General features: G+C 41.5%; 1 protein-coding gene across 2 annotated transcripts in view; it reads right to left on the reverse strand.

The window, feature by feature from the left end:
• Nucleotides 1–27923, reverse strand: part of shroom1 (shroom family member 1) — a 61143-nt gene that overhangs the window by 14904 nt on the left and 18316 nt on the right. Inside the window, exons 2-4 of one of the 2 annotated variants that reach the window (XM_079835229.1) lie at nucleotides 25427–25476; nucleotides 1313–3738; nucleotides 1176–1228 (exon numbers count right to left, since the gene is read on the reverse strand). In XM_079835229.1, the coding sequence (XP_079691355.1) occupies nucleotides 1176–1228; nucleotides 1313–3652 (2393 nt within the window). In that variant the 5' untranslated portion in view covers nucleotides 3653–3738; nucleotides 25427–25476. Of the gene's footprint in view, nucleotides 1–1175; nucleotides 1229–1312; nucleotides 3739–25408; nucleotides 25477–27923 lie in introns of both variants that reach the window. The other variant, XM_079835230.1, reaches the window with a different exon arrangement.

Genomic DNA, 27923 nt, shown 5'->3' on the forward strand with positions numbered 1-27923 from the left:
CGCACGCAATACACGGACATCCGTAATGAAATTCTACCTCTGATCTACCACGTCACGTACATGTGAAGCAGACATTATAACATTCAAATAAATATATATTTTTAAATTTATGATAGATAAGGATTAAAGACTTGAGTCCAAGTCACTAACTCGAGTGCCTATCTCTGGACTGATCGGCCGATCACCGATCAGGGCCGATCATGCAGAAAATCGGCAGAAAATTCAGATCCCTGGCTATTCTCGTCGCTTCATAAAGTTATTGTAGAGTCACTGTAGTGAGATGGACTTTGTAACGACGTCTTTAGTGTCTTTTAAGGGTCTTGAGAGTGTAAAGTGTGCCAATGGAGGCCTTTCAGAGCATCAGATTTACACTAAAATATCTTCATTTGTGTCTGAAGATGAACGGAGGTCTGACGGGTGTCCAACCACATGAGGGTGAGGAATTAATGACAGAATTTTCATTTTTGGGTGAACTTAACCCTTTGAGAGATTGCACTTTGTGCATTGGAAGCACTCAAATGTCTGTTTTGTAAAGCTACCTCTGTAAAACAGGAAGTTATTTATTAATTTTAAATAACATATTCATTCAAGTTGTAGCATATTCCTTTTGTAAAGCTACAGAACTTGTTTGACTCAGTGTTTTGTAAGTTTGAGCCATGTGTTTATCAAGGTCTTCAATAAAACAAGATGAGAACTTAAATATTACCAGCATTTTCTGTTATGTAGTGCTTTTTTTCTCTTTTACATCAAACCGCAGTTTTTGCAAGTTCCCGCAATTTTATCGCATAAAATTGCATAAATATCCCGCATTTTCCATCGCATTTTTTAAGAAAACGTGCCGCATAATCAAGGATTTTTGCCCGCAACAATCACAAAAAAAAGCAGCATTTTTCTGGAAGGACTGATTTCAGGTCGAGTCCCGAGTCAAGTCTGAAGTCTCACAAAATGCGACTCGAGTCCGAGTCACTAACTCGTGTGCCCATCTCTGCTGTGACGTTAACTTGTGCTCACAGCCGCATGTAGACGGATCGGCTCAAAATCGGGGACACGTGAGACTGATCGGCTGATCATGCAGAAAATTCCGATCCCTGGCCGATCAATCGGTGCATCTCTAGTCAATACTGTTCAAACTGAGTACAGGATAGATCTTCGCAATAAGTATAATAACAGGTCACCTTGTAATAGCCATGTTATGTACGGCTGAGACCTCATCTGGATGTTTCCGAACCTATGAATATAATGACAAAATGTTAGCGGTGAATGCTACTTAACTGGAAAACCGAAATCTTGATGAGCAGTTTTATAAAGATACCTGGAAAGCATAGGGAGTCGAGGTGCTGCGAGTCCGTAAGAGCTTGGGCTGTTCAGGCTGGTCCAGGAGACTCTCCACAGAGGCTGAATTCCTTGAGGTAGAGGACTCTTCTCTCCAGCTGGACTGCCTTGAGTGACCTCTGACCTGGGCAGTGCTGAACTGGGTGTATTTAACAGAACTTGACACGGAGTCGAGAATCTGACCAGCAGAGAGAGGCCTGTCGAGCTTCTTCTTGGATGCAGAATTACGTCTGGAGCTCCACTCAGGCACCCTCTCCGCAGTTGAATTTCTGTTGCTGGGTACTTGTGGAACTGGACGCTGGGGCTCCGGTACCTTTTGACCCGTTTTACGTTCCATGTACGCCACCAAGGCTTTATGCTGAAGGTGCTTCAGAGTCGATTTTGAGAAGTTGGACGCCGACATAGCACGGCCCCGTGTTTCAAACATCGTCCGCCTGGCAGCCACTAAACCGTGATCCCCCTCTGAGAGGAGCCCTTCGGCTTCATTGCCAAGAGAGCGGCAGGTCATATGAGCCGGTCCATCTGCCAGCTGGTGCAGCTTCTCAGGCTCCGAGTGAGACAGTTTTTTCTGATCTGCTGTCAAACGCTTCCTACACCCTACTCGAGGCACCTGAGGTTGAGCCATATTCTGTGGCTTCTCGGTTTCCTTTTCAATGATCTTGTCAATCTCCTGTCCAAGCTCTTTCATGTACTCCTTCTCTGCTTCTTGAGGGTTGGGACTGTCCAAGCTGGGCCATATGTCTAGTGATGGAGAACCAGTCGGTAACACGGAAAGTTTTTTATCTGCCTTTTGCTTGATCCTGTGTGGCAGAGAAAGTTGCAAATCTCTCCTTTTGAAAGAAGTCTCCCTCAAGACCTTGGATTGGGCATCTTTCAGTTTCTCCTTGTAGTACTTTTTGTAGGAGTCATCTAACGTACCACATGGGTAGAAGTATTCATTTGGTTGTTCTTTGGGCATTTCACTCTGCCGGGGAGAGGTTTGCCCATCATTCTCAGCTCGGACACAGTCTGGATTCTTCACCACCTGACCACAATCATTGCTTTTGAACTTGTCTGGATATGATGCCCTGTTCGCTCCTGTGAGGTGATACAGAAGTGGGGTAGTCTCCTTGCTGATCTTATCACTTGGAATATTCAGTTGGGGACATCTTGAAACTCTAGTCATCGCTTCTTCTTCTTCTTCCTTGGGATGGTCTTCCTTAATTAGAGCAGGGGTCATTACTGTACCAACTGAATGGTCCTCCGGACCACAGTAGAAGATAGGGTGGTTGGTGGAGTGATGCCTACCGGTTTCTCGGCTCAAGACCCTCTGGTCCTCTACACCTTCAGAAGCCTGGTTATTAGGATGCTCCACAACTTTATCCTGAATGCTGAATTTGAGTTCCTCTTGAAAAAACAGCTTACCACTCGGACCATCAGGACAGCTCTGCCTTCTCCGCTGAGCTTTATAAGACCACTCACTGGAGGTTTCCATGCTTGCACCTTCCCTGACACTGGGCTCAGAGGACTTGAAGACTCCAGTAACAAAGTAAAATTGTCCTTTGTGCTGAATACTCCCGCTGATCATGTTCTGTGGCATATGGCGGGAGCTGACGAAACACTGATGCTCGGAAACAGGTCCACCATAAGCTGAATGCGAGCGCTTCCGCTGATTTTCCGAATGGCCACTCCAAGGCTCTGGCGATCTATTTAAAATCTCTGTAGGCTTTGGTGGATCGTGCATCTTGTCCCCTGGGTCTTGCTTGAGATGATCTTTAAGCTGTGAAAATGCCCGACCATGGACAGGCTCAATCCGGACGACCTCTGGATTAGCGGTGTGCTGTGAAGTGGAAAGGTCAGCAAGCTGTCCTTCTGGACTCTGACGTGCCCTTGAGTTTTCAAGATTCCTGGTTGCTACAAAACTGTTCAGACGGGTAGGAGGTGGAGGGGGCGGTAATGGATGCATATGATCTGACGCATCAATGTTAGAAAAGTCAGCGCTGCTCCTGTGATGCTGTTGTGCAACGGTTTCCATGGAGCGGTAAATGTGGTCCATGCTCTTGGAATCCGAATCAAGACTATATTTAGCTTTCACGCATTTCATATCGGTGTAGTGCAAGCCTTGCGACTGGATTTCATCCAGTAGGAAAGGAGAAGGGTAATCGGGGACCGTGGAACCACCGGAGAACGAGCTATAGGCCGAGTCCCCTTTGCTGTGGTGGTGTGTATACTGGTCGATACTGCTACTGGACTTGGCCGGAGAGAGCCGACTGACCGGAAGACTCAGAGGGTGTAGGTCAAGGTTACTCATCCTCTCAAAGTGGAAATTATAGGAATCCATGTGAGCTATGATGTGGAATTATGGACCGAGGTGAAATATTTCCTCACTGTAGTTACAAAACAGAAGCCACAGGAATCTGGCATCACCTGCGAGAAAACACACAAACAGAGATTTGTTAAAAATGACAAATACTGGACACCTCTAGATTTTATTATGGAATGTGATTGATATTTTACAGCACTGCTAAAAATAATGCATGCAGACGTGCACCAAATAAATGACTTTCATCTGCGTTTTGCATTGATTTCTTTCTTTCTTTTTCTTTTTTATTTCGAACAACAACCAATAAAATAATAAAAATAAAGTAAAATATGAACATACAACAATTGTGTTACCACATAGACGCAATATCAAAAATAAAATTACATGTGTTCAAAAAGGAGCGGGATGAAGCAAAAAGCTTGTTATTTTCCCACCCCTTATATAACCATACAAAATTTAATCAAAATTGAATTAACCCACCACATACATCATCTCCTTATTGCACAACAACCATTGCACAAATACATTAAATAAAATAAAAATAAGAAAAAATATCTTTTAACCCACCCTCATTATTCTTGTTCCACCTCATAACCTTTTAGTAACTCGATTTTATACAACTTTTTAAACTGTTTAAAGTTAGTACAGTATTTTAACACCTGTTTCAACTTATTCCACAACCTCACCCCACATATAGTGATGCACATACTTTTCAGAGTAGTTCTTATATTGAGCTTTTTAAAGTTTAATTCATCTCTCAAATTACTATTAACTATTAGTTTTATACGGATTGGTGGTTAATTTTCCAAATGACCCAAGTACATTATTCTCTATGTACTTTACCTTCAATTATATGAATTATATATGGTTATTTAGTCTGAAAGCTACATAAGGAAAGCTGCAACAGTTCAGCATTCCTGCATTTCTTGTTTTGACTAAGTAAGTGCATCATCTGGGTATTTGAAGTGCACTTTTTCTTTCTGGACTTTCAGTGCGAACACACTACTTACACTATTCACTAATTACATACGTATGTGAATTAACCCTTGAGCTTCAATTAAAAAAAGTTACACATAGGTCCATAGAGGACAAAAATGTCCATGTCGAAAAACTGTCATAAAAGTTTTTCATATTGGGAGCACAGACTTAAGTTTGGTCTCATTTTAAAGAAGACCCTTGACAGATTATTGTTGAAGTCAAAAAAGTTTAAAAAGTGAAATAAAAATAAAATAAAAAAGGTTTAAGTTTATGAAAATGATTCATGAATAATGTTTTATAAAAAAAATTATATTTTATGAAACATATTGAACTCTAAAACTGCTAGAAAATTAAAGCCATACATCTAAAAAGGCTGAGTTCCAAATTTGAGGTTGATATCTCAAAAAATGAGCTTTCAGTGAGATATTGTCTGGGTGCAGTGCCAATTTTGCCCCATTAGATGCCAGCAAAACTCCACTGGGACACACAGCGGCTGGATTGAATGGGAAAAACTGTAATTCCGACCATTTTTTTATTTATTTGTCCAATAAAAATCAATAAATCCAACACAATGCAGATCATACATACACACAAATGAAGGAGTTAACCTATACAACATTCTCAATGTGGCAAACACTCACACACACACACACATCCACAAAAGCATTGCATTGAAAGCTATTGAATGAGCCTATAACAGAGCGAGTTTTTTATTTTTGTCAAATAAAACACAGTCACTCACACATACACAAACAAAGGAATTAAATGAGCCAATAACTGGGCAATTTAAAAAAATTGATTTCCAGAGTTCAGCCCATATGCAGCCATTGAGTTCTATTGCCATCTAGTGGCTATTGATGTTTTACCTTTAAAAAGAAATGAATACCATCATAGGCCACCAGATGTCACCAAAGTCACCACATTTTTAGGTTTTGGCTCTCTGGACTTGCTGATATGTTTTTTTTTGTTTTTTACTTAAGTTAAATAAATATTAAATATAACATTAAAAAGCATATTTTACATAGAAATACGGTACTTTAAGAGGTAAATAAATTCATTAATACTCCAAAAATCACAAAAAAAGGTATAAATTGATAGAATTTATTTTACAGAAGGTGGTGATATAATATATATATATATATATATATATATATATATATATATATATATATATATATATATATATATATATATAAAGAAATGCGGATCACACCTGAGACCTTCGTGCCCAAATTTGTCCATGAAGGCGGGATTAAGGACGGTTATGCGAGGGGGGCTTAAGTATCACTAATTTTGCAAAAAACAAACAAAAACATGCCTCGAGGGTTTGTACAGTCATACGCTTTGACTGTATATAGGCCTAGCCAATGATCAGTCAATCATTTATTCATTCAAGCACGATTAGATGGGAAAGAGAACTGAATTTGGTACTGGCGCGCACACCCGAAATGCGACCACAGAAAGCCGATACGTTATATTTGTGTCTTATTGTGTTTAAACTGGAAAAAAAACAAAATTATGTCAAAATGCTTAAGACCGTAAGCGCAGTCTTAAGCCGGGTTCATGTTCATACAGTCTGACAAGCAACAATCGGAAAGGACTATAATAAATCACAGTGTGCACTGTTTAAGCGAGTTTAAAAGTCTTAAATGAATGTAAAGAGATGGGCAAAAATAGGATGTGTGTCAGATCCACCAGCTCTTAAAGTGACAGCAGCATAATAAACCCATCATTAATGTTAATCAAAGAACAAAAGGCAAAGAGAACATCATAACTGCTCTTGACTGAATAACTTCTGTAGCTTTAATAAGAATTCATGTATATTCAATTTATAATTCATGCAATGGCGACCGTGCAGTATTTTACATTTGATTACTTATAAAAGGTATTATAAAGGCCCTTGTAAAATTCAATACAATTTAATAAAGGTTGCAAATGTCACCCCTTAAAGAAAGAGGTCATTCCTGAACTGCTGAGGGGATTTATATGAATGTTGTAAGTCACCAAATTGTTTAAATGTAACAACAAAATCTATTTCACTGAAATGACTTCTGTATCAAAACAGTTCCTGCACAGTTTAACGACGCTGAGATAATACTGATGAAACGTTTAAAGCATTTGTGTGTCAATTATGCAGGAATGTGTTTGATCACCACTGAAGCAGTGCTTGGTACACAGCCGTACTCTAAAAGTCCCCTGAGATAACTACTCAGAAATCTGACTCGGCCTTCATGTGCAAAATACTTTTCATTCCGACTTATTTCCTTGAGCCCTCTTTAGCCAGCTCACTGTCAGGATGAGGCTCTTTAAGGAAAGCTTCAGGGCTTGTAAGGTGGAAAATTTCCCTTTTTTGCCAACGAGGAAACAGATGAAGATTGGTAAAGAATGTAAAGTATGTAACTGAATAAAGAAGCTTAAGCTGCATACTTTTAGACACTCACAGTAGCTGTGTTGTAGCACTCGAGACCATTTCCCAAAGGCCTTGTTCTCGTCTCGGACTCGACCCTGTTTTAGAGGATTTGTGATTTTATTTCATGACCATAACGGTGGGGATATCAATAAATTGTCGGTGCATTGTCTGATTTATTTGCTAACATCATTAATGTGATTGGGTGTAAAACTTCCTGCTTCACATGCAACCAATACAGCTTTCTAAATTACAGTCATTAGCTTCTTAACCCTTAATCGGCCCTTGGGCTCCAGCTGACCCCACTGGACTTTTCCTCCATTTTTTAAAAGTGTTCCCTTCATCTCAGGGCCATGAGACTCGGTGACTTTTCCTAAATAATCTATCTAAACATGCACAAAAAATCTGGGCTTGATTTGGTTGTTCTAAAGGTGTGTAAAAAAAAAATTACCGTTTAAGTCCCTCGGGGTCAGATTGACCCCACATTGAAAATGAATGGGAAAGTGTAAAAAATAATTTTTTTTCACTTTTTTTGTCAATTTTTTTTACTAAATCCAGTATAAATCTGAAAATTTCCACATTTATATCAAGGTCTGGTCCTAGAGCATAAACACAAAGTAGAACGAACTTTCTGTCTCATACACACACGCACAAACACACACACAAACACACACGTGTGTGACTGCAACAGAGAGCATTTTTATAGAAACTGGCAAATAAAATCAACAAAACTGGCATAAATCTGAAAGATTTTCATACATAAATGAAGTACTAATACTAGAGCACAAATGCAATATGGAACAAGCATGTTCACTCACACGCACACACACACAAACACAAACACAGGTGTCTGGAGCATTTTTTTGGATTTTGGCAATGAATGGGAAAATGTAAAAAATGCTTTTTTTTCACTTTGTTTGTAAAAAAAATCAACTAAATCCAGTATAAATCTGAAAATGTCTACATTTATATCAAGATCTGGTCCTGGAGCATAAACACAAAGTGGAACGAACTTTCTGTCTCATACACACACGCACACACACACACACACACACACAAACACACACATGTGTGTGACTGCAACAGAGAGCATTTTTATAGAAACTGGCAAATAAAATCAACAAAACTGGCATAAATCTGAAAAAAATTACATACATAAATGAAGGACAAGTACTAGAGCACAAATGCAACATGGAACAATCATGAGAAAGAGAGGGAAAAGGGCAAATAAAAGAAAGATGAAAGGCAGCTTAACTTTTGCATAACTTCCCTATGGACCTCTAGTGGATAATGTGGTCATTGCACTCGCTCTCTTTAACTATAATTCCTAAAGTTTTTCCACAAACCTACAGATGGTGGTATTCTATCCCTAACACACAGAGCAATGTCCAAAAACTATTTATATTTATTTAAGATCATCATTCAAGTGATTTTTTCATAAAAAAATGATTTTTAATGAGCCAATTTATGACATAGTTAAGTATTTGTGCAGTAAATAGGTAAAAAACTACCAAATACCCACAAAAACACAGCATAAATGTATAGTTGAGAAGTAAATAAAAAAAATGATATATAGTTTTCCATGTAAAAAAATTATATTTCCTTATGCAATCGCTCTGTAAAAGTTTGGGGTCTATCTGAGCCCAAGGGACTCAAACGTAAACCCTACTTGAGGGACGATTAAGGGTTAAGTCCGATATTTTGGTTTGAATGTGGATTTTTGGAATAACCAGGCCTGAATTTGCATCTGCTCCTCTAGGGCTGCACGACTTGAGGAAAATAACTAAATTGCGATTATTCTGGTTATAATTGCAATTTAAAATGGGATATGTATTTTTGTGTGTATACACACATATACATGTATATAAAACATTTTCTGCTTATATATTATGATTAATAATAATGATTATGATTATTATTACTAATAATATATAATATTAACACAGTAAGAAATATTACTATTACAATAACATTTTCATTATAAAAAAAAAAATTGTATTTAAGAATAAATATAACAATATAATAATATTACAGAAAACTTATTTTACCAAAAACTGTAGGGGGTAACCTGTTAAAATCCAGGCAGCCTATGACTAAACATCACTAGAAATGTCTAAGGATTTACTATATTATTGTTATTATTTAAAAAATGTGTGATATCAATTTCTTAATTTTTGTTAGGAGGTATGCAAAATCAAGAATGAGTCTATGTCTTTAATATGAAATTATGAGCATCCCCTACACTGGAGAAAAACATATGGATTGTCATATACATCATTTATTTAGAGAAGTATTATTTTTTCCAAATTTTCCCCCAAAATAAGATCAGCAGTGCTGGGGACTAAACACACTCATGTTTCATTCATACTGGAGGACATTCATACGCCTCAGAGTCATATAATGACGTTTGCAGGAAATCCCTAATGTGAAGCTAGCGCTGTAGCTGAATAAAGAGAAGATAGAAACGCTTTGATTAAACATGAAGACAATAAACACGATATATGGTGTATTTGAGTTCTTTAAGGCTTCTCGGGTATTTTTATAATAATAAAGCGGTGCTGATTGACATAGACTTCATCACTGTATAGAATAATATATAGAATAATGCATTCTGTGAAGAGAAGCCACATCAGCTCACAAACACTCGACTGACGATATTATACGAGTTATACGAGTGTTATTAAACGTTGTCTTTTTTGTTTTTTCAAGCGCATGGTATAAGCGACTCAGCATTTCCTCCTGATCACAGAGCCGCTCTTCACTTCACAATGGGCATTTATTTATTTAAAATTGCAGCCTTTGCGCTTTCATCAGTCGCACATTAGCCAAATCGCGATCGCGGTTCGATTTCGATTAATCGTGCAGCCCTATACTCCTCCTAGGGGATTCATACGATTCACACCAAACTTTCTGAACATGGTGGCAAGACATTGAAGATCCATGCGTCTCATATCTTGATATAATCCTTTTACATTTACCCAGTTTAAATGCGTATTGCCTGTTGTCTCCCTAAAGCTGGGCTTGGGCCCTTCAATGCTGCTTGCAGTTATATTTCTAATTGTATTTATTGATTAAATATAAGTCATTTCTCAGGCAGTAAATGTGGATCTTTCAGATGAATTTGAGTGCTGGTCTGGTCTTGGCCTCGACACGCGCCGGTCTTGGCCTCGACACGCGCCGGTCTTGGCCTCGACACACGCCGGTCTTGGCCTCGACACACGCCGGTCTTGGCTACAACACACGCCGGTCTTGGCTACAACACACGCCGGTCTTGGCCTCGACACGCGCCGGTCTTGGCCTCGACACGCGCCGGTCTTGGCCTCGACACGCGCCGGTCTTGGCCTCGACACGCGCCGGTCTTGGCCTCGACACGCGCCGGTCTTGGCCTCGACACGCGCCGGTCTTGGCCTCGACACGCGCCGGTCTTGGCCTCGACACGCGCCGGTCTTGGCCTCGACACGCGCCGGTCTTGGCCTCGACACGCGCCGGTCTTGGCCTCGACACACGCCGGTCTTGGCCTCGACACACGCCGGTCTTGACTACAACACACGCCGGTCTTGGCCTCGACACACGCCGGTCTTGGCCTCGACACACGCCGGTCTTGGCCTCGACACACGCCGGTCTTGGCCACGACACACGCCGGTCTTGCCCTCGACACACGCCGGTCTTGCCCTCGACACACGCCGGTCTTGGCTACAACACACGCCGGTCTTGGCCTCGACACACGCCGGTCTTGGCCTCGACACACGCCGGTCTTGGCCTCGACACACGCCGGTCTTGGCCTCGACACACGCCGGTCTTGGCCTCGACACACGCCGGTCTTGGCCTCGACACACGCCGGTCTTGGCCACGACACACGCCGGTCTTGGCCTCGACACACGCCGGTCTTGGCCTCGACACACGCCGGTCTTGGCCTCGACACACGCCGGTCTTGGCCACAACACACGCCGGTCTTGGCCTCGACACACGCCGGTCTTGCCCTCGACACACGCCGGTCTTGGCTACAACACACGCCGGTCTTGGCCTCGACACACGCCGGTCTTGGCCTCGACACACGCCGGTCTTGCCCTCGACACACGCCGGTCTTGGCTACAACACACGCCGGTCTTGGCCTCGACACACGCCGGTCTTGGCCTCGACACACGCCGGTCTTGGCCTCGACACACGCCGGTCTTGGCCTCGACACACGCCGGTCTTGGCCTCGACACACGCCGGTCTTGGCCTCGACACACGCCGGTCTTGGCCTCGACACACGCCGGTCTTGGCCTCGACACACGCCGGTCTTGGCCTCGACACGCGCCGGTCTTGGCTACAACACACGCCGGTCTTGGCCTCAACACACGCCGGTCTTGGCCTCGACACACGCCGGTCTTGGCTACAACACACGCCGGTCTTGGCCTCGACACACGCCGGTTTTGGCCTCGACACACGCCGGTCTTGGCCTCGACACACGCCGGTTTTGGCCTCGACACACGCCGGTCTTGGCTACAACACACGCCGGTCTTGGCCTCGACACACGCCGGTCTTGGCCTCGACACACGCCGGTCTTGGCCTCGACACACGCCGGTCTTGGCCTCGACACACGCCGGTCTTGGCTACAACACACGCCGGTCTTGGCTACAACACACGCCGGTCTTGGCCTCGACACACGCCGGTCTTGGCCTCGACACACGCCGGTCTTGGCTACAACACACGCCGGTCTTGGCTACAACACACGCCGGTCTTGGCCTCGACACACGCCGGTCTTGGCCTCGACACGCGCCGGTCTTGGCCTCGACACGCGCCGGTCTTGGCCTCGACACGCGCCGGTCTTGGCCTCGACACGCGCCGGTCTTGGCCTCGACACACGCCGGTCTTGGCCTCGACACGCGCCGGTCTTGGCCTCGACACGCGCCGGTCTTGGCCTCGACACGCGCCGGTCTTGGCTACAACACACGCCGGTCTTGGCCTCGACACACGCCGGTCTTGGCCTCGACACGCGCCGGTCTTGGCCTCGACACGCGCCGGTCTTGGCCTCGACACACGCCGGTCTTGGCCTCGACACGCGCCGGTCTTGGCCTCGACACGCGCCGGTCTTGGCCTCGACACGCGCCGGTCTTGGCCTCGACACACGCCGGTCTTGGCCTCGACACGCGCCGGTCTTGGCCTCGACACGCGCCGGTCTTGGCCTCGACACACGCCGGTCTTGGCCTCGACACACGCCGGTCTTGGCCTACAACACTAGTGCTTAGATATTCTAAAACAGAGCAATATAAAATACTCATCATCAATGATGACAACCTTAATAAGAGTCCTGAAGAAGGACGGGTGGATGGGGGAGTGATGAAAATGTCTGGAATGTAATTTTAACCGGGGCAAAACGGCAGTAATCATGAAAGAACTCTTAGCAATTTTGAGACATTCAATGAATACCAACTTTATAAAAGATCCTATCTTAAATTTGGTCTTTGGTCCAATGGCGTTTCAATTATATACTGTAACACAACAGAGTATGTTTGAACCATGGCGATTCTTCTATCATCAGACAACAATCATACACAACAAGCAATATTAAAACGAGTAGTAAACTTTAGAAATGCTCTCAGACTTAGCCATTAAACACAGCCAGACTGACAATGAGAACATTATGCCCTAATTACGCATTGCTGTATAGAAACACGAGTGTTCATGTGCAGGAAATAGTACACAATGATCTGGGCACAAGTACAGAGAAACATTCAAGTGGAAGGAAAGGCAATGCAAGATTTTTTTTTAATCCCCGTTCGGTTTAAATTCATGCATATGAGAGTCAGTAGAGAATGCTAGGTTTACCTCTGACTGCTTTCTTATACTAACTGCAGGAAGTAAGAAATGTTGCCAAGCTTCTCTTACCAGAGTAAGAGTTCAGAAACCCTAAGAGAGAGAGAGAGAGCGTCGTCTTAAACGGTTTAAACTTCTCTGCAGGAATATCTTGGAAAACATTCATCCTCAGGAGTTCAGCTTGATTGGCTGTTTGGTCAGCAGATCTCTCCTGGGCCTCCCAGTTTGTGACGTCCATCCTGCAAGTGCACAATGGGTGCAGCGTAGGGAATATTTCACCGCTGATAATGGTGTGTGAGGAGTGAAAAAAAGGCCTTGCATTCCTGGCCAGCTTCAGAATAAAGAGGGCCCCGCCAGAGCCATTTATTCCCAGAGTCCTCGGAGAGAGAGAGAGAGAGAGAGAGAGAGAGAGAGAGAGAGAGAGAGAGAGCTGCCAAGCTTTTTTCAGCCTCTTCTGTACTGTAATGGCTTCATCATCCAGACTATTATTCCCTTCAAAATCATTTGAGCTGGTGTCATAGGAAATGTTATTGTGTTGAGATCTTGTTCGTGTCACCATTGCTTCTCCTACACTTTTCCTGGAGTCTCCTACTTCTCAGAGTCATCTTCCATGTTTCCTCTCGACAGTAGATCTGCAATCTGAAGTCATTCCAATGTGAAATTAAATGCATCTTGAACAATTATTCCATATCCATACTCTCCCTCAGGTTGTGTTCAGGCCTTTTTTGACCCCGGAGAGGATTTTCTATATCCTAACATTAATCACACTGGACTAAAACTATCAAAACTTTTTTTGCTCCCTAAGAGCACCTGTGCTTCAGACCATGTGCTTGCGTTAAAATAGGGCCCTTAAAGTAAACTTGTCATTTTGTGTCAAACCCACAAAAATGCAAGTTAAGAGTTTGAGACGATGCTCATAAACCCTGACCACGATTAATACATTTAACATTTCAAACTAGCACATTATTAGGAGAAGAACTGGTGTAATGCTTGTGTGGACACACACACACACACACACACACACACACACACACACACACACACACACACACACACACACACACACACACACACACACACACACACACACACACACACACACACACACACTAACACACACTAACACACACTAATACACACTAACACACACTAACACACACACACACACACACACACACACACACACACACACACACACACACGTGTTAATGTACACAACAAACAAATAAATTCCAGTTTTACAGGCTCTTTTTCACAGAGATGAACTTTATCCTCAAAACCAAGAGGCTCAGATCAATCAGTTTCAAAAAGAAACACAAAACCTGTCCTAAGTGAAAGAAAGCGAGATGACAAAAAGATTGAATCCAATATTTGGTCAAAAAGAGATTTAGAAGCTATTTATTTCATCATTTGACCAGTGTGACCATGTTCCATTTTGTACAAAATAAAAGCATTTCCTGGTTAAACTAAAGCACACCAGTGTGATAAACAGTGTATTTTCCCATATTTTATTGAATAAAGATACATTTATCAACAAATTAGCCCAGTCAGTAAGACCAATCAGATCCACAAAGAAATACAAAACCTCTCCTAATTGAAAGAAATCCAATATTTGGTGATAATATAGCACAACGATCATCTGTCCAACATGTTCTTCAAGCTGAACGTTGCTGGATCGACTCAGATCAACCCTTCAGATTCACACCTGATGTGTTTTCCTCATTGAGGAATCCATGCTGTAATTGCTTCTGCCACTCCCACCTGACAGTTGAACTTCTGAGTTTACAAAAGCCTTTGACAAACAAAGGTGAGCTATTCTTATCCTTCCTCAGACTCTCGCCCATCTGTCATCTGTTCTCATACACAGGGGATGAGATCTCAAGCACTTGCTGACATGAGCAACTAATGGCCAAAGAGCCTCATTAAAACAATGCAATGCTTGAAAAGAGAACCTCATCTGATGTTTTGGCATAATCTTATATAAACAGGAAATTAAAGTCTCTTAAAACATCAATTTGGACAATCACTCGGGGGTGTAATATGTAATATAAAACAAATAATTATTGTGGGGTCATTGTGTGTCAAATCAACCAAATGTCAGAAACATCCACAGATTCTGTTCGTATTTTTTTTAGAAAGACAAACATAAATACTATATTAAAAGGGGGTAATTTTGACCTGAGTTTTGGACTAGATGGGGGAAATGACTTTAGAAATGTCATGTTTACTGAGAGATTTGTAGGTGGATTAGTGAAATCTGTTGGCTTTAGCAATCTTTGTTGTATTAAATGTCAATGGTGGCAGTTCAAAAATGGGGGAAAGCACTTTTTGTGCTTAGTTTTTCAAAGTTTGCCCACAACTCAAGACAGTCCTTAATATCCTTTTAGATTCTGGTTCTTAAAGTCTATCTATCTATCTATCCATCTGGCCATCCATCCATCCATCTATCCATCCATCCATCCATCCATCCATCCATCCATCCATCTATATATCTGTCTATCTATCTATCTATCTATCTATCTATCTATCTATCTATCTATCTATCTATCTATCTGTCTGTCTGTCTGTCTGTCTGTCTGTCTATCTATCTATCTATCTATATCCATCAATCCATCATCTATCTGTCCATCCATCCATCTGGCCATCCATCCATCCATCTATCCGTCTGTCCATCCATCCATCCATCCATCCATCCATCATCTATCTATCCGTCCTTCCATCTATCTATCTATCCATCCATCCATCCATCTATCCATCTATCTGTCTGTCTGTCTGTCTGTCTGTCTGTCTGTCTATCTATCTATCTATCTATCTATCCATCATCTATCTGTCCATCCATCCATGTATCCATCCATCCATCCATCCATCCATCCATCCATCCATCCATCCATCCATCCATCCATCCATCCATCCATCCATCCATCCATCCATCCATCCATCCATCCATCCGTATCCATCATCTATCTATCCGTCCTTCCATCCATCTATATATCTGTCTGTCTGTCTGTCTGTCTGTCTGTCTATCTATCTATCTATATCCATCAATCCATCATCTATCTATCTATCTATCTATCTATCTATCTATCTATCTATCTATCTATCTATCTATCTATCTATCTATCTATCTGTCTGTCTGTCTGTCTGTCTGTCTGTCTGTCTGTCTGTCTGTCTGTCTGTCTGTCTGTCTGTCTGTCTGTCTGTCTGTCTGTCTATCTATCTATCTGTCTATCTATCTATCTGTCTATCTGTCTGTCTGTCTGTCTGTCTGTCTGTCTGTCTGTCTATCTATCTATCTATATCCATCAATCCATCATCTATCTGTCCATCCATCCATATATCCATCCATCTATCAGTCTGTCCATCCATCCATCCATCCATCCATCCGTATCCATCATCTATCCATCCATCCATCCATCCATCCATCCATCCATCCATCCATCGGTATCCATCATCTATCTATCCATCCTTCCATCCATCTATATATCTGTCAACTTCAAACTTCAAGCTTTTAAAACTACTTCAAAGTTTCTGGCTAGGCTTTTTCAAGCCAACTTAAAGTTTGTCTACTCATCAAGTTACATTTAAAATACTTGCAACTGTTACCTTTACCCCAAAAACTATAAACCCTAACCCTACCTCAAACTTTCTTTTTGCGTAGGTTGAAGTGGAATTTAGGTGATTACATGCAAAATCCTGGAAGTCATTCCTCTGGAAGAAACAATGAGGTCAAGCAAACAGAACCGAGTAAAGCTAAGTCAAGTCCAATGACTGAAGAAAAGCATTTGTGCGAGGATCATGCATTTTTTCAAATCTGATTATAACATAAAATGAGCATGAGCATTCAAAAGAACACGTTTGAAGTTCTCCAGAAAGGTGGAGAAACCACAAAATGGCGGCTGAACTTTAACCAGGGAAATGTTTGTGCCAAATTACGACATTCTTAACACGGCCTCGCTTAGGTAACAGGACAAGGTGTAACAAAAGACAGGACCATCAGTGAGGAAATGCCCCACTTCTGACATTTAAGTTGCCCTTCCTGCTCTATTCTGGCCATCATTAAAAGCTGGGAAGCAACAGAACAAAAAGAAGTGGGAACTTACTATTGAGCATAATTGTTCCCCCTGATATGAATACTTATTGGTGTGCTATCATTACCTAAAAACTCACAATTAGAAGCCACAGGAATACAAAACCAGGGAAATGGAGTAGGTAAAGGAAGGAACGGTCCTTCGGGGAAAGGCACAAAAGGTGTCAGGATAATAAAAGGGTGATGAACCCTGACGCAATCTTTCCTCAACTCAATGACGACACAAACCGTCTTTCTTTCCTGTTCTAGAAAGAACAAAACCGGCCTGATTATTGTCATTCACATCAAAAAGATGACGCTTGGTTTCAATTTCCAGTTTCCACATGCGGTCACGGTTGAAAAGCCTTTATTTAGATGGGACACACACACAATGTTCCTGTAGCTCATGGTTCATTTCTCAGGGGTTGAATTTTTTAGGTACATTTTAACGGACTACTGAACTACGGCGGGGAACTGCTTATTCGAATCATTAATAATAATAAACATCATTATTCATTGAGTGCTGGTGTGTTTTATCATAGTGAGGTTACGGGAGTTTTAGCAATAACTTTATAAATCATCCACATGGCTAATCATGCCTTATATTTAATATGGCAAGTGTTTCAAAGAGCCTTTATTTCATATTTAAAAATCCCAGCAGAAGTTGTCAAATAAGGCTCTGTTCACATCTGGTGTTGAGATGCGTTTTGCATTAATTGACACTAAATATAAACGGGGTGTAAAATGCTTTGAGCTTGTCCACTTTCGTCCACTTTTTGTTAACGCTTGACGGATGGCGTGGCTGATGTGACCGTCATAGTGACAACCATAGATAAACATAATAAAGGCTAGATGTCTCGTCCGCTGCTGGCCAATGGAGGTGGACGTCCGCACCTGGCGGCCATCTTGTCTCAGTCAGCTCGCTCACTAACATTGTGTTTTAATGGTGCTTGTGCTTTTTAAATAACCATAACTTGCTCAATTTTCTACCAATTTTCAAACTGTTTGGTTTGTTATAAACGTCAGAGATGTAGTTATGACACTGCATACTTATGAATAATTATTCATAATTTGTTCAAGCATCCAGAATTATAGCCACTTTAATAACGTTTGTAAGAAACCAAACTGCTTGTAAATCCGTCAATATTTACACGAGATAAGAGTATTTGTGTTCAGATCACTCGCCTTACAGAAAGCTTGCCTGTGACAAGATGGCCGCCAGAAAGCTTGCCTGTGACAAGATGGCCGCCGGCGATAGACAAAAAAGGCCCTTTTGACAAATAGGGGCAAATCTGATAAGCTATCATAAATGATCCGTGGGGTATTTTGAGCTGAGGCTTCAGACGTATTCTAGGGACACCAGAGACTTATTACATCTTGTGAAAATGGGTATAATAGTTGTTTAAGTCATTTTAAGTCAAGCTGGTTTGCTTTGGAATGTGCCATATGGCTTTTTGGTGAGTAAACTAAAGAATTTGTGATTATTGCTAGTCTGTGGGTTGTGTATAACAGGCACAGGATCTGATTTTTAACTTCCATCCAGCCTGAAGATTTCTAAGATTTTATATAGTTTGAGCTGATTTTCATCTGTCATGCGTAGGCCTGTCAAGATAGTCAATAAATCAATTAATCGCACGATAAAAAAAATGAGCTCGATAATTTTTCCGGCCGCAATAATTTCCAGCGTCCGTTTTTATATCCATTTTTGCAGAGCGTTACATTATATGATCACGCTCTTATACATGTAAATGCTTCTAAGACTCAAGAGAATGCGCTGTATGTCAATGTCCTGTCTGTGTGTGTGTGTGTGTGTGTGTATGTCAATGTCCTGTCTGTGTGTGTGTGTGTGTGTGTATGTCAATGTCCTGTCTGTGTGTGTGTGTGTGTGTGTATGTCAATGTCCTGTCTGTGTGTGTGTGTGTGTGTGTGTGTGTGTGTATGTATGTCAATGTCCTGTCTGTGTGTGTGTGTGTGTGTGTATGTCAATGTCCTGTCTGTGTGTGTGTGTGTGTGTGTGTGTATGTATGTCAATGTCCTGTCTGTGTGTGTGTATGTGTGTGTCAATGTCCTGTCTGTGTGTGTGTGTGTGTGTGTGTGTGTGTGTGTATGTATGTCAATGTCCTGTCTCTGTGTGTGTGTGTGTGTGTGTGTGTCAATGTCCTGTCTGTGTGTGTGTGTGTGTGTGTGTATGTATGTATGTCAATGTCCTGTCTGTGTGTGTGTGTGTGTATGTCAATTTCCTGTGTGTGTGTGTGTGTGTGGTTGTGCGTGTCAATGTCCTGTCTCTGTGTGTGTGTGTGTGTGTGTCAATGTCCTGTCTGTGTGTGTGTGTGTGTGTGTGTATGTATGTCAATGTCCTGTCTGTGTGTGTGTGTGTGTGTGTGTGTGTGTGTGTGTGTGTATGTCAATGTCCTGTCTGTGTGTGTGTGTGTGTGTGTGTGTGTATGTATGTCAATGTCCTGTCTCTGTGTGTGTGTGTGTGTGTGTCAATGTCCTGTCTGTGTGTGTGTGTGTGTGTGTGTATGTATGTCAATGTCCTGTCTGTGTGTGTGTGTGTGTGTGTGTGTATGTCAATGTCCTGTCTGTGTGTGTGTGTGTGTGTGTGTGTGTGTGTGTATGTATGTCAATGTCCTGTGTGTGTGTGTGTGTGTGTATGTCAATGTCCTGTCTGTGTGGCTGCGTCTCATGTCAGCTAATGGAGCTCTGACACACACACACACACACTAGACACAAAGACAGACTCGCGTCAGTTTCCTGCTCACATCGAGTTCTCTTTTGCTCGTGAACAAACAATAACAACAACACAGATAATTTTTAGTATTCTCATATTAGGAGTCTTAAATTAGTTAAATAACGCTGTTCTTAAAGTGACAGCAGCACTGATGAGGCCTGTCATTAATGTTCATCAAAGAACAACGGAAACAGAGAAAATTGAAGCTTTAATGATGATTAATCTATACTTCATGTATTATTTATTCAGTTAAGAAAGGTGTTTGATAACTATTACATTTCTGTATATGTCTAACAGGGAAGGCCATGGGTAAATAACATTTATTATAATGGGGTTATGTCAGGATTTTTTTAAGTTCACTTAAAAAGTTGTTTTTTTTAAAGGCTAATAAATGTTGAAATTGGGAGCTTTCAGTTATACTGTAATGTAACGTCATTAATGTTTCATAGAGGCATCAGTGATACTGGCCTTCATTCATAAAAACATGACAATACAACACATATTTACAATATGCTGTCTTTAAATTGTTTCTACATTAATTTGGAGAGAAACTGAAATTATTACAATATCAAAACATTAAAAACGTATTAATCGTGCTTTTTTTGATAGATTCCCAGCACTAGCTAAAACACAATCATCTGCTGCAGTTTTCCAGCTGTTTATTCAAGAGCATTTTTTTGTTAACAGACTGATTGCTTTTTTTGTTTTGTTCATTTATTGTGGATAATTAAAATGCTTTCCATTTTCAGTGTTAAATAGTCTTCAGAAACAAAAGTTTATTGATCTTTGAAAAGGTGTACCTGCATTATTATGCCATTATCATTATTTTAGATGAAAATGGTCTCAGAACGACAATATTATCGTTTATCGCAATAATTTCTTGGCCAATTTATCATCCAGCAAAATGTGATATCGTGACAGGCCTTGTCATGCGTCTTATAGCAATGAAGCACATGTTTCTGCTCGAGTTTGTCGTGTTTGGAACGGCTTGAAAAGTCTGTAAGTGTGTGATCCTCAGGTGTTTAGTGTTTGTATAGCAGCTAGGCACTCGTGTTGAGTCCTTATCAGTGGCAAGGTGATTACATGGGATGGGAATGTGCAAGATAAGCTTACACAAACAGGGCCGGCACATGCGGTATCATATGTCATGACTGCTGACATCTTGACAAAGATGCTCATGACTTCGCTGGTGTTTCTGCCTGAGACTCGGCACGTAATGCAAGGTGGATTGCACCCGTCTGACTACACCGAAGTGTTCTGTTTACAGCCAATAAGGACAAAGTTTGATTTTTATTCTCCCTTACATAACATGTAAGCCTCATAGCGAGGGAATACTGCAAGTCACCTGATGCCAAACGCTGTATAGCCGATCTCAAATATTCCTGTTAAGCATTTCAAGATCATTAAAAGACAAAAATCTGCCTTTTCTACTTTTGCAACTCCTTTGGAAAATAAGATGAAAAACTGATAGGTAATCCTACCTGGGCAGTGGAAATTGCTGAAATTCTCACCTTACATTCGCTGAGAGGCCGAGCCAGGTAGAGGTGGTGTCAGGTGACTGTCAGCCGTCAATCAAACCCAGCACAGTAACACACACTTTAGCCGACTGCTAACTAGCTGTAACACAGCTGACGCTTCCACATCGGACTCAGTGTTTACAATACATACTTGATCGCAAAAATATGATCCTTTTCCCAGGCAGGATCATGATCCACAATTCTTTCAAACTAATTTCCCTATTCCAAACAGTTTACAAGATGAAGTAGGTGTTCATTGGCCAATGTCAAACTAGTCTACACTGTATGATTTAAGTATACATGCTACTAAAGTGATTCAGTCAAGAGCAGCGAGTGATTTTCTCTTTGTCTTTTGTTGTTTGATTGACATTAATGACAGGTGACATCGGGTTTATTAGGCTGCTGTCCCTTTAAGAGTGAATGCACGGATCCGTGTGTCTAATCCCGCTCCTAATGCTGCCTTCACATCCTCTCTGAATTATCGTAAATACGAGTTTCTTAGGGAAAAATATGCACATGAACGCCTTCTGATGTCGTGTTTACCACTGGGAAGTTTGGAAGTAATTTTGATACCCAAATTCCAGAGATGGCGCCCTTTAAAGGGGGGGTGAAACACTCAGTTCATGTCAATCTTGAGTACCTATAGAGTAGTATTGCATCCTTCATATTTCCGAAAAGTCTTTAGTTTTATTATATTTATAAAAGAAAGATAGGCTGTACCGAGTCTTTCTGAATAAAGCCGAGCGGCTGAAGGCGTATCATGTGGGTGGAGCTAAAGAATCACGAGGTTTCGCAGCTATACATATATGTACAGATAAGCCAGTCTGTGATTGGTTCCCGCAAAAGTGTAACAGAAGCAGTAGAAATTAATGTACAGGTTTCCAGACTAAGAAATCAAATCGCCGGCAGATCAGGCTGGGTTCACACAGTTTAGCTCTGAACTATATTTGAAGTGATTTCAATCATATTTCAAGCAATTCATAACCAATATGGCGAACAGTGTGCATCTGAAGTGTCTCAGCTGAAGGAAATAATACATTATCTATCGGCTTTAATATATCGGACTAGGGATGCTCATTTCGGTTAATTTTCCCGACCGACAACCACCGCTCATTATCCGATTATTAACCGTTAACTGATAAGATTATAATATTGAATTGGCATTATATAAAAATACGATTGACGAGTGTCTGGGACCCGTTAAAAAGACATTTTTTTCCCATGGTTTATTTTACCGTGCAAACAGCAGCATACAGATCAACAACAGAACCTGGATTCACACATTATCACATGTTCACACACCTGCAGCGTTTCTGACAACAGAGAGAAAACACAATAAAATATAATAAACAGAGCAATTCCAATAGGGTCCTCGCACTGATGGTGCTCGGGCCCTAATAAATAAAATAAAAAATAATAATATGTTTATTTTTATAGCGCCTTTCAAGAACCCAAGGTCGCTTCACAATGGAGTACAAGAGTACAATCAAACAAGCTCGTAATCACGACTTCTGAATAAAAAGCATTAAATAAATAGGTCTACACTAAATATTTTTTACTTAAATAAAAATAGAACTCCTTCCTCAATCCACACCTTGTTTGTTTTTTTTTGTTTGTTTTTTAAGTAACATGTTTAAGTGATGTGGGTTAGTCTGGAGCCACCCTCTCAAGCCTTGCTTACTTTCGTCTGGCTCCGCATCACGCGTCTTCGCCTTGTTCGTTTGGGGACGTGTTTACACTCACCTAAAGGATTATTAGGAACACCTGTTCAATTTCTCATTAATGCAATTATCTAATCAACCAATCACATGGCAGTTGCTTCAATGCATTTAGGGGTGTGGTCCTGGTCAAGACAATCTCCTGAACTCCACACTGAATGTCAGAATGGGAAAGAAAGGTGATTTAAGCAATTTTGAGCGTGGCATGGTTGTTTAGTATTTCTCAATCTGCTCAGTTACTGGGATTTTCACGCACAACCATTTCTAGGGTTTACAAAGAATAGTGTGAAAAGGGAAAAACATCCAGTATGCGGCAGTCCTGTGGGAGAAAATGACTTGTTGATGCTAGAGGTCAGAGGTCATGGGCCGACTGATTCAAGCTGATAGAAGAGCAACTTTGACTGAAATAACCACTCGTTACAACCGAGGTATGCAGCAAAGCATTTGTGAAGCCACAACACACACAACCTTGAGGCGGATGGGCTACAACAGCAGAAGACCCCACCGGGTACCACTCATCTCCACTACAAAGAGGAAAAAGAGGCGACAATTTGCACAAGCTCACCAAAATTGGACAGTTGAAGACTGGAAAAATGTAGCCTGGTCTGATGAGTCTGGATTTCTGTTGAGACATTCAGATGGTAGAGTCAGAATTTGGCGTAAACAGAATGAGAACATGGATCCATCATGCCTTGTTACCACTGTGCAGGCTGGTGGTGGTGGTGTAATGGTGTGGGGGATGTTTTCTTGGCACACTTTAGGCCCCTTAGTGCCAATTGGGCATGGTTTAAATGCCACGGCCTACCTGAGCATTGCTTCTGACCATGTCCATCCCTTTATGAGCACCATGTCCCCATCCTCTGATGGCTACTTCCAGCAGGATAATGCACCGTCACAAAGCTCCAATCATTTCAAATTGGTTTCTTGAACATGACAATGAGTTCACTGGACTAAAATGGCCCCCACAGTCACCAGATCTCAACCCAATAGAGCATCTTTGGGATGTGGTGGAACGGGAGCTTCGTGCCCTGGATGTGCATCCCACAAATCTCCATCAACTGCAAGATGCTCTCCTATCAATATGGGCCAACATTTCTAAAGAATGCTTTCAGCACCTTGTTGAATCAATGCCACGTAGAATTAAGGCAGTTCTGAAGGCGAAAGGGGGTCAAACACAGTATTAGTATGAGTTCCTAATAATCCTGTAGGTGAGTGTATACCTATGGTATATACTCGACGCGCTCGCCGTTGTGCTGTTCTTTGAAACAACAGAGGGCGACTCAGAGTAATTCTTCTATAAACCATCAGGAAACAGCGGCGAGAAGAACATACGCGACAATGTACTTTAGTAAACTTGACCAAAACCACACAGGCTAATGTTTTTTTATATAATAAAGTTATAATATTAACTTTACAATTACATAATCATAATTCTACTCCAATTATTTTTTTTTTATTTTTTTTATATGAACATTTAAAGGGTGGCTGTCATAAAATCTTGCCAGATTTATTAAATATTGAAGAACATTGACAATGAATATCCTATGTAATGTGGTGCATATAATTAGCAAAATGCTCCTCTCTAGAGTTAATTTTTCTAGCTGACTAACGAGTTTATGGACACTGGTTTTTCTGAGGTAAATGTTGCGTGACATTGTTTATTTGTAAGCCGTTTTACTGACATCTTTCTGCGGTTGAAACACTGATTGAGCGATTCTGTGTGACATGATAAGGATTTCCGTAAGTTGTCCTGTATCTTTTAACACACTTTCAGAAGCTCATTCGTGTTTATTTCGCACTGTTACTGGTATTAAAGCGGAAGAGAAGATCCGTTCATGTTTGCTCCGCTGCTGGTTCTCTTGCGCTGAGCTGCAGAGCGATCTCATGCCACAGCACAAAAACGGTATTTATGTTTTTGAATTTCGTAAAAAAAAAATAAAAAAATAGACTAATCGATTCTTGGGATTTAAGAATCGATATTGTTATGTAAAAGTGAGAGAAATCAATGGTTTTTTACCCAGCCCTACTTTCCACCATTCAGGAGCTTGTACTGCTGCTGTATTTTAATACCGCATAGCATATTTTGCAAGTAACTTCATCACCCTTTCTGTCGAAATGGTCCCACACAGTAGGCCTACTTCTTATCCATTGCTTCATTTTGCAAAATATGTCTGTGTCGGCACGTGTGGTTGTACGTGTCAACGCGCCCCGTGAGTTAACAAATACACCAGATTTTTCTTTAACCATGCAGAAGCCAAACAAAAACTTTAAAAACATTTAAACCGTTTAACTGATAGTATTAATCGGTCACAAATTTTACTTTCGATTAACCGTTAAATGGTCAATATGAGCATCCCTATATCGGACACATTTTCTTATCGGACCGATAACGATAACATTAAAAATGATACTGATATGGTGCCGATATATCGTGCATCCCTATACCAAACGGTTTACCTCTATAGTCAGATTCTTCTTTTGCTCATTTGAAGGCTTTCAATTATTAGGTTCATTGATAAGACCAGCCCTAAAACACACAAACAAAACACATTTATCACCTCAATAATGTCTCTCACCTTCCTCAGAGAGCATGAGAGCACACCCGCCAGCACCGCTGGGGCATTTCCTGAAAAACAAAAGAAACAAATAAGAATCTATATTTTGCGTAAAGAAAGTGAAGCTTATTTAAGCACTTGGTTAATAGCTGTGCTGAATTTTATTTTGCATCGCAGTAACGAGAGTTAAAAACGTGATGTTTTGATTTTGGTGTGAAATGTAGTCTTTCTTTAGCGAGTGTGTTTTCTCTTCATTAGCTGGTCTGGGGAAGTCATCACGTTAATGACTGACTGTTCAAACATTCATCTGGTTTCCTATTCAGTGACCTTGAGATCGCTGACCATCATTGAGCCGCCATTAAGAGACCTGACAGCCAACAGCACACACTGGACATTTGCATTGGTTCCTCTCAAATTTGACTTGCAAATAAAAACCTCTGAGAAATGTTATCTCAGCCAGATCCTCATGTCCCTCATCTCCCACTTGTTGACGGTGTCACTCGCACATCTCTGCCCGTGTTGGAAGATACACTCCTCCACAATTTTCCACTTGCGCTGCAAAAAGCAGTGAAGTCTGTGAAGTCTTCTGAGAACTAGAGATCGTCAGATATGAGAATCGTTCTATGAAACCGGTCACTTTCCCAGCAATGTTGTGACCATTATATCAATCAAACTGTTAGCATGTGTGGAGGTTATGATGCCGTCTTCTCTCAATGTGATTCTCATCGACTGGAAACCCGAGCGCTTAAAGTGTACGCGTAGCTTTAGGTCCAAGTTTCTGCTACAGGATCTGTGACAATAACGGCTTCTGTTTAGAAACCCCGAACGAAATCGCTGGAAGTGTCAAATGTCTGGGAAATCTGGGAATTTATAGAAGAATTTGAGCGATCTAGGTTGGATGTGAACTGAAGGAACTGGAAAGCAAGTGACGGAGAGAGAGAGAGAGAATGTTCTGATTGGTCAGATGGCCCAGTCTGTTGTGATTGGTCAACTCTGCTCTGATTGGTCAGATGGCCCAGTCTGTTGTGATTGGTCTACTCTGCTCTGATTGGTCAGATGGCCCAGTCTGTTGTGATTGGTCAACTCTGCTCTGATTGGTCAGATGGCCCAGTCTGTTGGGATTGGTCAACTCTGCTCTGATTGGTCAGATGGCCCAGTCTGTTGTGATTGGTCAACTCTGCTCTGATTGGTCAGATGGCCCAGTCTGTTGTGATTGGTCAACTCTGCTCTGATTGGTCAGATGGCCCAGTCTGTTGTGATTGGTCAACTCTGTTCTGATTGGTCAGATGGCCCAGTCTGTTGCGATTGGTCAACTCTGCTCTGATTGGTCAGATGACCCAGTCTGTTGTGATTGGTCAACTCTGTTCTGATTGGTCAGATGGCCCAGTCTGTTGTGATTGGTCAACTCTGCTCTGATTGGTCAGATGGCCCAGTCTGTTGTGATTGGTCAACTCTGCTCTGATTGGTCAGATGGCCCAGTCTGTTGTGATTGGTCAACTCTGCTCTGATTGGTCAGATGGCCCAGTCTGTTGTGATTGGTCAACTCTGCTCTGATTGGTCAGATGACCCAGTCTGTTGTGATTGGTCAACTCTGCTCTGATTGGTCAGATGGCCCAGTCTGTTGTGATTGGTCAACTCTGCTCTGATTGGTCAGATGGCCCAGTCTGTTGTGATTGGTCAACTCTGCTCTGATTGGTCAGATGACCCAGTCTGTTGTGATTGGTCAACTCTGCTAGTAGATTTGTAGTAGTAGATTCTCAATGCTGAAAACAGCGTCTTCTCAACATATCGACAACACGAACCAAACTCTTCCAGTCTCAGCTACAGCGTTTGAGGGCGGAGCAAAGTAGACGTTGTTCACGTGCAGCCAATGAGGACTTTAGGCTGGCATTATGCAAATGTGTTACAAACCTATGTAGATTCAAACAGGAGGTGAGAGTGGAATTACTGACATCGATTCCTCGTTTATATATCGTTTATTTTCCTCGAAGATAATAACGTTATTTATCCTGCAGTTTGATCTTTAAAACTTTGCAGACATTTAAACAGCTATATTACATGAAAGATAATATCGAAAAAGCACTTTATTCTGTCTGGTACATGTAAATTGAATATAATTATACTTGTACATAACTGAATATAATAAAATATAAAGTAAAAAGTCTATCTTTTATATCTTGTTGTCATCAAAATGTGTATATTTGATATCACAGCACACTGAAGAAAGCAGAGGACAGCAAAGCCATCCTCGATGTATCTATGTAAAAATCACCAAATTACATAAAATGACAATATTACTAACACATAGTAAAATTTGGTTATTCACATTATAACGCGGGGGCCAAAAATCAGCTCCTGTTGTATAGAATGACTCAAAATACCTCAGAAACAAAGACACCCGTACTTAAACCTACAGCTAAAGAAAGCTCAGCTTTCAGAGTTACTCATCCTTTACACAGCGTAGGATGCTCGAAGCCCAACACAAAGACCTTTACGGTAAAAATGAACTAATATACCA

Source organism: Gobio gobio (genome assembly GCF_949357685.1).
Source record: "Gobio gobio genome assembly, chromosome: 14".
Classification (NCBI taxonomy): Eukaryota; Metazoa; Chordata; class Actinopteri; order Cypriniformes; family Gobionidae; genus Gobio; species Gobio gobio.